Source organism: Tupaia chinensis, unplaced genomic scaffold (genome assembly GCF_000334495.1).
Source record: "Tupaia chinensis unplaced genomic scaffold, TupChi_1.0 Scaffold000377_2, whole genome shotgun sequence".
NCBI classification, from domain to species: Eukaryota; Metazoa; Chordata; class Mammalia; order Scandentia; family Tupaiidae; genus Tupaia; species Tupaia belangeri.
In genome coordinates this window covers 729,601-740,598 of record NW_006159876.1, presented here as the reverse complement: position 1 = coordinate 740,598, position 10,998 = coordinate 729,601, and the positions used below count along the sequence as shown (strand labels likewise).

The window sequence follows — 10,998 nt, the reverse complement described above, 5'->3', positions numbered from 1 at the left end:
TGTGTACACATATAGAAGGGGTCTGTGTGTGTGTACACATATAGAAAGGCCCCGTGTGTGTGTGTGTACACAGAAGGGCCCTGTGTGTGTGTGTGTGTGTCTGTGTACACATGTAGAAGGGCCCTGTGTGTGTGTATATACATATATGGAAGGGCCCCGTGTGTGTGTGTACACGTATAGAAGGGCCCCGTGTGTGTGCATGTGTACACATATAGAAAAGGCCCCGTGTGTGTGTGTACATATAGGGAAGATCCCCATGTTGTGTGTATACACATATGGAAGGGCCCAGGGGTGCGTGCGTGTGTGTGTGTGTGTACATGTGTGGAAGGGCCCCGTGGACCAGCATGGCTAGGCCCAGGCGAGAGTAAAGCCACCTGGGCGTTGCCCGTGCTCTGAGCACACACGTGTCTGTCCTCGCCTGTCCTCTCTGAGTTCCAGACCCACAGCCGCTGTCACGAGCCCTCTCCGCAGCTCCAACAGCCCTCGAGCTCCTCCTCACCCCAGTCCTGTCCCTTCCATGCCTGCCTCGTCAAAGTGAATGGCAGGTCACTGCCTCGCTGCCGTGCAGGCAGGGCGCACACGTCACCCTGTCTCTCCCAGCAGAGGGTCCCCTCCTGCGGCCGAGTGCCCTCTGCTCTGGCCTGCCTCTGCCTTGGCCCTGCAGTAGGCTCGCAGGTGCGGGTGCCCTGCATGCAGGAGGCCACCCACTCCCTGCTGTCAGCTCCTGTGTCGTCCTGTCCCTCAGACTGAAAGACAAGGGCTTCGCTCCAGCCTGCAGGGCTCAAGGTCTGGCCCCGCTGGCCTGGCCGACTGCCTCCTGCTCTCCCCCTGCAGCAACCTGGGCGTGCATGCCACACTGGAGCCTGCTGCATGGCCTCTGCCTTGCTGGCCCGTCCACGCCCACGAGGCCCTCCTGTCTTCCCACCCTCCACCTGAGGGCTCTGCTGGAGAGGCTTTCCCATCCCTACAGAGACAGCACCTCTGGCCCTCCCCTCCCGCGTGTGCGTCCTGGGTGGCCCTTACCAGCAGTGGGCACTGCTCACCGCCTACGTCCCCACCACTGGGGCAGTCGGGACAGCAGGGCCTTTACCTAACGTGGCCTGGGGGAGCCCCAGCCCGGAACGGTGCCTGGGGTACAGGGAGTGCTCAGTAGGCATGCACAGTGATGGGAAGAACGGGCCCCCCGCCCCACCCATGCAGAGCCCTGCCTGGCCTTGACTATTCTGCAGACAGTAAGCCAGCTCCCCGCACCTGCTCACAGCCTGTTTCCATATCCGCAAAGGGCGGTGGGGTGGACTCGTGGTGTGGCGAGGAGTGGGCACAGTAACTCAGGGAGTGCCTGCCTGGCCTGTGACCTCCCGGGTCACCTGCTTGCCCTGCCAGTGGGCGGGGCTAGGGGCAGGAGGGGAAGGGGAGTCTCCTGAGACAGGCAGCCCCCGGGGAGGGCTTGAGCACACCGCCCTCTCTCGGATGCCTGGGAAGTCCCACCGTGTCTTTCCAGATTCAGTTCAAAGCACGGAACCAGCTTTCCCTGGACACCCTTGCTCCGCCTCACCCCCACGCCTATGCGCCCCACCTTGTCCACACGCTATGTCGGCATGGTCCTCTTTTATGCCAGATCCGTCTCTGTGTCCCCTGGGGGGTCTGAGGCACAGGAGGGACACCCAACAAATGCCAGGCAAGTGAACAGACATTAAATGTTCCTCGGTGGGTCCCCTCTGGGCTCTGCGCCTGCTGCCCTGTGCCCCCCACCCCTGCCGTCCGGACTGCCATGTGTGTCAGTGCTTTGCTAAGGCCGGCTTCCTGTCCCAGCCGGGTGTGCTCCTCAGGGTCACTACTCTGCATCTGTCATGACAGCCCGGCTGGCTCTGTGGGACACGGCCAGTGCGGGCAGCCGCGGCCCATGCGTTGGGGTTTTCTTTAAGACCCCTCTTCTCATTGACCCAGGAGGGCATCTCGCAGAGCCTTGCCCTGTTTGGAGGAGCTGGGGCAGCTCGCACCCTTCGGTCTTTGCCGACTTGGTCCGCGTGCTGCTCCACAGCCCAGGCCCTCGCTCCCATTAGGTCTGCCGTGCGACTGGTGGGGAGGGGAGAGGCGGGTGCTGTGCTAAGGACAGTCGCTGTGGGGTGCGGGTGAGGGGTGGGCATCAGTCCGGCTCCCTCCCCACCCTGCAGTCCTGCTGTGGGGAGCACAGATGCCCGCTGTCAGCCCCCTGCCTGCCCCCAAGACCTGTGTGTCTCCCTTCTTCCCTCCCCTCTTCCCTTCCCTCCCCTCCCTGTGGCTGCACTACCTGCCACAGGGTGGCTGCCTCTCCTGCTGGGGCAAGCGGGCAGGGGTAGTAGGACAACTCTCAGGGAGGGGAGGCCCTTTGCCCAAGTCCTCAGGGCTGCGGGGCTCACCTGGCGGCTGGGGTCCTCCTCGCGGAAGATGAAGGGGCTGTGGAACTGCCTCTGCAGGGCTGCGTGGACTGTGATCTTCAGAGACTTGTACTTGAGCTGCGCAGAGGCCCGTCAGGAGTGCCCGCCCCAGGCAGCTCCAGACAGGCTTCCCAGTAGTCCCCTCTCCTTCCAGCCCAGCCCAGGGCTCTACTTACTGCTTTTAGAGACCTCAACCACAGGTTCCCCAGCAGGTGGAAATTGATCTCCTGGTTGGGGGCCAGCCTCATGTTACAGTCGATGGACACCACGTCAGAATTGCTGTGATTCTGTGAGAGGAGATGGGCCTGGGGTGAGCAGCTGGGCTGTGGGGGAGCACGGAGAGGCGGCCAGCCCGCTGTGACCTAAGCTGTGACCTGAGAACGTGAGCAGGAGCACGCCCGGAGAGGGCTCCGCTGCACTGCTAGCTGCCGGGGGTCTTCCTATAGGGAGGAGGGGGTCAGGACCACACTGAGCGGGAGCATGGCCCCCGGAGAGGGCTCTGCAGCACTGCTAGGCTGCCGGGGGCCTTCCTGTAGGGAGGAGGGGCAGAGCACAGGGACAAGGAGGCGGGGGGGACAGGGCCACACTGAGCAGGAGCATGGCCCCCGGGAGAGGGCTCCATTGCACTGCTAGGCTGCCGGGGTCTTCCTGTAGGGAAGACGGGGACAGGGCCACACTGAGCAGGAGCACGGCCCCGGAGAGGGCTCTGCAGCACTGCTAGGCTGCCGGGGGCCTTCCTGTAGGGAGGAGGGGCAGGGCTGCACTGATCAGAGGGCAAATGAAGGATGGGACATCTGATGCTCCACTGGAAGTCGTGCACAATGACAGGTCGGGAGGTTTCCGGGAAAAGAGCTTCTGTTCAACATTAGGGTCTATAATGTTATCACCATCCAGAGAGAGGAGAGGAAAGCATGATATGATGAACACTGCAGTAGATGCAGGGAAATATCTTAGGAAATCCAACCTCGGTTGGTGACAAAAACTCCCAGGGACGTTCCGAGTCTGATTAAAGGGGATCTGTCTAGCTGTCTTTATCTATAGCAAGTATTACTGGGTCATCAGAAAAGCCATGACTTTTTTCCTATACAAATATGCATCATGAGTTTTCTGATGACCCAATATATTAATACAAAAATGTAAAATTCCTTTAAGGGGCCAGCAGGTGGCACGATGGTTAAGGTGCTGGACTCTCAGATGGTCAACAGCGGTTCTAATCCCAGATCTGGTGGCTTGAAAATCATGCTGAGTGCATGTGTATGCATGCCCGAAATCCCAACCAGGAGTATAATTGAGAAGGGATTGTGGTGTGGCCATCCCCTGTGTGTGTGTGTGTGTGTGTGTGTGTGTGTGTGATTTCTCACTTTCCCTCTCACTATTTCTCCAATGAGTGTACATGTCCTAGCAAAAACTTAAAAGGAAAGTCCTTTAAAATCGAGACTAAGACAACTTGATCATCCTGTTATCAGTTCTCTTTACCATTGTCCTAGAGGTCCTCACCAGAGTAATATGACAAGAAAAACAATGAGAAGGATTATATAGAAAAGCTAACCTTGATATTACATATGATATCACCTCAATAGAAAATCCAGACAGATCTTCAAACAATTAGAATTTATTAGGTTAAAGTAATTTGTCCTGCTGCTTTGCTGTCTACCACCTAACCCATCCAAGCCCAAATTATTGGTAAACTGCACTATACCCTAAAAATGGTTTCCAGAAATAGAGGAGAAGGTATTAGAGGTACTTTCTCTGTCTCTCTGTGTCTCTATTCCTGGTGAGCACACATGCCCTCTGGCAAACAAACAAAACAAAACAAAAAGAAACCAAACCAAACAAAAACAGAAAAACAGAAAAACAAAACAAAACAAGGGTAACAACAAAAAAAGCAAAAACAGTTAAGAACTTTAGGTGAGGAATACTAAAAGGATGCTGAGAAATTGGTATCTGCTCAGAGGGAGCCCTGAGGGGTGGCTTGGACATGGGCAGGTGTGCTGGAGGGTTTTAACCCTGAGCTGCTTCTCTCTCTGGGACAGCAGGTCCCAGCTGACATGCTCAGATGTCTCCAGTGGGAGCCACATGCGTTCTGGCCTCTTTCCCGCCCTTCTGTTTACATGGATCCACTGGCTCTGGCAGTCCAGGTGCAAGTCCCCTGGAGACTCCGCACAGGCTGTGGCCTGCTTCTTAGGCATGCGCACAGTCTGCCTGCCCTGCTCCTGCAAGGCGGTGGCACCCACGGGACAGGAAGTGTCTCTTCCCATTGGCTTGAGGCCCGGTACTTGTGAGTGTCAATACGCTCTTGCTGACAAGCTACTGGCTCAGGAGAGAAGCATCCCTGTCCCCACGCACGGTTCAGGAGACACTCACCCGCTGCGGGGCGCGGCTCAAGTCCTCCTCTGTCGGGGTGGGCCGGTACTCGGTGCCGTTCCCCCAGATGTTACAGGATGTGTTCACCTGTGTGGGGGACACAGCCTCACAGCCTGCTCTGGCGGACTTGCATCTGGCGTGCCGCCCTGCCCTCCTCTTCCCAGGGAAGGCCCCACTGGTGTGGTCTTGGGAGCAGGAGCTCGGCTGTGCCTGGGTGCGTCTGTCCCCCTGAGCTGGCTCCAGAGGGCAGGTACCTGGTCGGTGAGGAAGTCCCGGAGCAGCAGTAGGCGGTTGCCGGCCCTGGTGGCGATGGGAACGGTGATCTTCATCGTCACCCCGTGCACTGGGAACAAGCCCAGGTTCTGGACCTGCAGTTGCAGGGATCAGGCTGTCAGTCCACCAGCAGCAGCTGGGGAGGGGACCGAGGCCACAGGGGCCAATGGGGGCCGCCAGCCCCAGGGGCAGTGATGCCTTCAGCCAGACCTGGGGACGGGCCCACTCAAAGCCCTCAGCATTTCTACTGAAGGAGCACCACAGCCCTGGGGGCTGTGTGGACGGGAGTGAAGAGGGCGCCGTGAGTGGAGAGCAGGGCCACTCTCTGCGGCTCGTCTTGGCAGTGGGGACTTTGTCGGGACGGTGACAGCAGCTAGGAGACTAGGAGAGCTGGTCGTTATGGAGGGAGTGAGCGTGACACACCGGGTGCCAGAGCAGTAGCGACCAGCAGGGCTGGGACCAGGAAGACCAGGTGACAAAGCCTGCCCTGGGCAAGCCACGCAGGGCCGTGTCTGAAGCCAGGTTTCAGTGTCAGCGGCTCCGGGTCTCACATGGCTGCAGGAGAGGCCACCATACTCAGCAGCTCACAGCTGGGGGATGCCAGGGCCCACCCCGAGGCCTCCAGAGACTGCTAGATGACCTCTACTTCTCATGCTTCATCTTCCTCCATGACAGAAAGCCTCCTTTCCTGTCCCCGTTCACGGCTCAGTCACCGTGTTTTGTACAAGGAGTGGTAACTGTATGTGAGGACCTGCCCGAGAGCTTGTTCGTTTCCTTCTTCCTGCTACCTGGGATGAGAGTGCAAGGGCTGGAGCTGCAGCCGTCTTGGACTGCGAGGTGAATCTGAGGCTGAACATCTCATGCTGAGGATGGTGGGACAAAGACCTCATTCTGGACGACTTTGTGAAGCTGCTCACTCTGGACTTCTTTTACCAGGGAGAGTAAGCCCCGGAGCGTTGAAAATAGTTAAACGAATGTGTGCAGTCACGTCTGACACTCACTGGTGCACCCCTTCCGCCCGGCACGGGGCCCCAGCGCCCATGTTGTTCAACGGGGACGTGACTTTGCAGTCGCACAGTGAGTGGGAGGCAGGTGAGGCTGGACGCCAGGCCCGAGTGATGGTTCCACATCACCTGCCCACCCCCCCGTGGGGCCCTCAGGTCCTGTCCTTCACTCTCTGAGACCCCCCTGAGCCTTACCTTAAAGACGCAGTCAAAGGGCGGCCCGATGCCGCCGTAGCTCTGCAGCGAGCTATTGGCCCTGACCTCGTAGTGGCTCAGGCTGCTGCTCCTGCAGAGACAGGCAGCACACCGTGAGCTCGGCAGTGCTGGCCAGAGGGAAGGGCGCGGGAGGGTGGTCTGTGGCCGCGCCCTGGCCCGGGGTAAGCGGTGTCCTCCGTGTCCTCCGGGAGGGCCGTGATAGGAAGGATGCCAAGGTTCTGCAGAATACCTGCTGCAAACCGAACTGCAGTGCTGGGAGCTGCCCGCGGGTCTGGGGCCCCAGGTCGCTCAGAAAACACGTCTCGAACCTGAGACCCTGCCGGCTGGAGGGCTGGGAGAAGGCACAACAAGAACCTGCCGAGGGGGTGCCCTCCCCCTTGTGTGTGCATAGGGACCCTCTTTCCTGACTGACTTTTTAAAACAAGCAAGACGTGCTGCGATAAAGTAGCCATGTCTCCCTGGTGTGTGGGTGGCTACCAAGGGCCCGCCGGTTGCTGTCCCGGCCCTGGCGTCTCTGTCCAGGGGAGACCTTGTCCACTGAGACCCTTCCAGCCTCTAAGGGCGACCGCGGGGGCCTGGGCTTCCTTTCTGTTTGCCGCTGTGTCCTGACTTCTGCTGGCAGTCCCAGAGGACAGGGGCTGTCCCGATCAGCCTGGGGCCCTGCGGCACCACCGGGGAGCAGGGGTGGTGCCTCCCTGCAGGGACGGGAGTTCTCACCGGCACTGTTAGAAACAAGGGTGCGAGGGGGGGGCAGAAGGCAGATGGAAGAGGGAGTCCTAGTACCGTTTTCTTTTCTTTTAAAAAAGAATTACTTAATTTAATTTTATTTTTAATTTGGCCAGAGAGAGACAGAGAGAGAGAGAGACAGAGAGAAAGCAAACTACCAGGTCCGGGACTCGAACTGCGGTCGGCCATGTGGGAATCCAGTGCCTTAACCACCACGCCACCTGCAGCCACCCCCCCTCCCCCCGGACCCTTTTCAAATTCTCTGTACTGGCGCCTGCACTTACTTCTGCCCACCCTCCTGCCCTGCTGGGAGCTCCCAGGGAAGGCCAGGCCAGGGCTCCTCTCCCTCTGCCCCAACACTGCCCCACGGAGGAGGGGGCTGCTCTCTCTGTGGCCCTCAGGGCCACGCCCGGCTCCATCTCATAGTCCCTTGGTGCGGGGCCTGGTCCCTGGGCCCTCCAGCCCGCCTGGGCCTGGGCCTCCATCCTCCCATGGCTCTCCTCTCGCGGGGCCCCAGCACCCACCTGGTGAAGAGGACGTCGGCTTCATATTTGAGGTGGAAGCGTAGGAGGGCCGTGTTGTCTCCCTTGGTGCTGTCCTGCTCGTCACTGTCACTGCAGGCAGTGGGGACAGCACCATTGGAAGGGGCCCGCCTCCCCCCACACTCCTAGCAGCTCCCGAGGGGTCCAGGGCAGGCTCGCCCAGGGCCGACAAGCACAGGCCAGGCCAGCGAGGGAAGCCAGGTGCCTCCTGGGCGAGGAAGGGCAGGGGTGGGCGGGGGGGCGGGAGCCCTCGGCTCTCGCGTCTGGCCCGGGGGCACGCGGGAGGTGGGAGGCCCGAGCCTGGCCTGGCCGCTGCCCAGCTGCGTGGCCTCCTGCGGAGCGTCCCCACCTGCTGGCTGCTCTCAGGGGGTCATGGGCTGGGCTGCGGGTGGGAAGGGCCACCCAGGGAGGGGGGCACAGTGAGGCCTTCACGGTGCGGCTGTCCACTCATGGGGTGTTTGCCCCAGGTGCCACCTGCACTGAGCTGTCTGCACTGGGAAGAGGGGGTCCGACATGACAGACCCCCGCGGCCCCTTCTGCACATACCCGGCTCAGGCCAGAGGCTGCCATGCGCATGCCCTCCATTCCCCGTGAGGACGGAGCTGTTTTCTTTTTCTATTTTTGAAGGTTTTTGCCATAGGGCGCATGTGCTTAAAGAGACAGAGGCTGTGAGAGGGAAAGCGAGAAGTCACCCCCTGGGGGATGGCCACGCCAGTCTCTGCTCCTCCATCCTCCTCCTGGGAGAGTGGGCGTGAACACGCGTGCCTGGTGGGAGTCGCAAATCGCCGGACCCAGGGCTCAAACCACAGTTGGCCACATGGGGATCTAGCGCCTCAACCGCCATGCCACCTGCCGGCCCTGAGAATGGGGCTGTTTGCTGTGAGCACTGAAGGGCACATGTCAAGAGACCTAGCAAGCTCTGCCATCGGCGAGGGGGAGTTGCAGCAGATGCCGCTTAGCTGCAGCAGCAAACAGTGAATGCTGGGCCCCCGGCCTCCCGGGGCACTGACCCGTGTGTGAGCTCACACATGTGAGCATGCTGGTGTTGGTGTTTGATCTGCCTAGAGTAGCTACTCCTCAGCCTCGGGTTTTGCTCCTGATGAAGGGTCCAGAATCCTCCCCTCCTTCCCCACACAGAGGTAATTCTGTGAAAAAGAAGTGTGTGCACAGCCTAGGCCAAGCCGCCCGAGTGTGGCCTGGGGAGACAGCAGGCAGACAGCGGAGTAAGAGGAGGTCTCCTAGGACTGGGGAGCTTGCCTGAGCGGGGCGAGGCGACCAGCGTGGGCCAAGCTCTGCACAAGGACAGCTAGCCTTCAGCCCCACTGGTGCTCTGTACCCGCTGTGTGCTGCCGGGGTTTACTCAACTTCTCTGAGCCGGCTTTTAACCTGTAATATGGGGGCTGAGGCAAAGAGTAACTCCTGCCTTGACTTGTTTTTTGCATCCTGCTCATAGGATGCAGCCCCCTCATCTGTGGGGGGCTGTCAAAACAGAGGAATAGGAGCCCCAGGCCTGCCCTGCCCCTGGGAGCTCCCAGCAAGGCTTGAGGGGAGTTTTTGTTTGTTTGTTTTGTTTTTGGCCATAGGGCACATGCACTTCCCAGAGAGACCATCAGCGTCACTCCCTGGGGGGACGGCCATGCCATAACCCCTCCCCGCCCTTCTCCTCTCAGGGTTTTGGACATGCACATACACGCGCCTGGTGTGATTTTCGAGTTGCCAGGTCTGGGACTTGAACTGCAGTTGGCCATGTGAGAATCCAGTGCCTTAACTACCATGCCACTTGCTGGCCCCCTGCCCTGATTTTTTTTTTTTTTAGAGATATTTTTGCTATAAGGTGTGTGTGCCCACCGGAGAGACAGACAGAAAGCGAGAAATCACTCCCTCACGATAGCCTCTCCACATCCCTCTTCTCCATTCTCCTCTTGGGGTTTTGGGCACACATATACATGGCCTGGGGTGAGTTTTAAGTCACTGGGTCTGGGGGTCCAACGTAACCATTACAGCACCTGCTGGTCCCCAGACAGTGCTCTTAACACAGGGTTTGAACGGCTGCCTCATGAGGGGAAGGGGCTGATGTTAGTGTTTCTCCCGGGAGGATGAAGAACGGCGGCGATGGCAGACAGCCGCAGCCCCACAGTGACTGACGCTGGGTCCCCTCGGGTTGGGCAGTGAGGACAGTGGGGTGGTGGCATGGTGGGGCTCAGCGTGGGGCCCGTTCCTGCTGCCACAGGGAGCAAGCAGGGTGAGGAGGAGGTTGGGGGTGGTGGTCCTGACCTGCCCGTGGCGAGCTGGATCTCTAGCTGGTGCAGGAAGACAGACTTGCTGAACTCGAAGTCCACACGGAAAGCCACCTGCAAGGAAAGGCCCCGTGGGCATGTTCAGCCCTGCCCTGCCCCCGCGGCCCCTGCCTGCTGGCTCAGGTGGCCCCGCGGACTGCGCCAGGCCCTGGGGTGGCGAGCTGAGCCTGGGGCTGCAGCCAAGGTCGCCAGCTCCTGTCATGGCACTTCCGGGCTGCTCTGGTTTCTAACGGAAGGCGACGGAAGGCTGAGTCCAGCTTAGACCTTTCTGCAGGGTTTTCAGCGGGCGAGGGCCTTGACGGGCAGGACGACCATCACTTTGCACCCCAGGGTGTGGGGCCGGAAGCTGTGGTGAGACCTCCTGTGCACCTGCATTTGTGTGTGGTGGGGAGGGGGCACCTGGGGCAGGGTGGAGGTGGCCTGGCCACCCAGCAAGTCATCAAGCGCTGGCTCTGTGTCCAGCGCCGTCTCTCCACACTGCTGAGGGATGGGGCCCGGGGCGGTCGGACCTCAGAGCCCCTCGCCTCCGCCCTCCCAGGGCCACCATGCGGGGCATGGATCTCATTTGCTCTCCCCAGGTCTGGCCCTTGTGAGATTCCCCAGGAGACCTCAGGGCCCCCCTCTCCAGGGAGTGGCCGGGGTGGGTGGGGTGGCACGTGCCTTTGCTGCTCCCCCAGTCCTCCTCCAGAGTGCCCGCTAGCCAGTGCCTCATGGAAACGCCTTTGGCGGATATCTTGCGGAGGGAGTCTCTTCCAGGGCACCCTAACTCCCACCCCACCCAGTCTATCCCTTCCCAGCCTTACCCCTGCTCCTAGGGACACGGCTGCCACCTCGGCTCCTGCCTCGCCCGCCCCTCTCCCCATTCTCATCCAAAGGCAGCCCGGCCTTGGTTGGGTCTTCTTTCTTTCGTCCGGAACCTTCTGTGGCTCCCCACTGCCCCTAGGCTGCCTCCCTTTCCAGCTGAACTGCTTGTCCCCACCCCTTTCCCAGGCACGGCAGGGGGGCAGAGGCTGGGCATCTGAAAATCCTGTGAGGTTAAGGGTGGTGGGGTTGCCAAGAGGTGCTGGGAGGGGTTCCCCTGAGGTACGGGGGGGCCTGGGTGGGCTGCCAACCCTGGGGCTGGCATCTCATGGCAGCAAAAGGGAATCTACTCAAAAGC

General features: G+C 60.3%; 1 protein-coding gene across 1 annotated transcript in view; it reads right to left on the bottom strand.

Annotated features, from left to right (window-relative positions):
• Positions 1-10,998, bottom strand: part of ITGA11 (integrin subunit alpha 11) — a 131,734-nt gene that overhangs the window by 4,314 nt on the left and 116,422 nt on the right. The window contains exons 23-30 of the mRNA XM_014589759.2: positions 10,845-10,864; positions 9,817-9,893; positions 7,525-7,614; positions 6,254-6,344; positions 5,036-5,149; positions 4,782-4,868; positions 2,594-2,704; positions 2,400-2,495 (exon numbers count right to left, since the gene is read on the bottom strand). Of these exons, the coding sequence (XP_014445245.1) occupies positions 2,400-2,495; positions 2,594-2,704; positions 4,782-4,868; positions 5,036-5,149; positions 6,254-6,344; positions 7,525-7,614; positions 9,817-9,893; positions 10,845-10,864 (686 nt within the window). The remainder of the gene's footprint in view (positions 1-2,399; positions 2,496-2,593; positions 2,705-4,781; positions 4,869-5,035; positions 5,150-6,253; positions 6,345-7,524; positions 7,615-9,816; positions 9,894-10,844; positions 10,865-10,998) is intronic.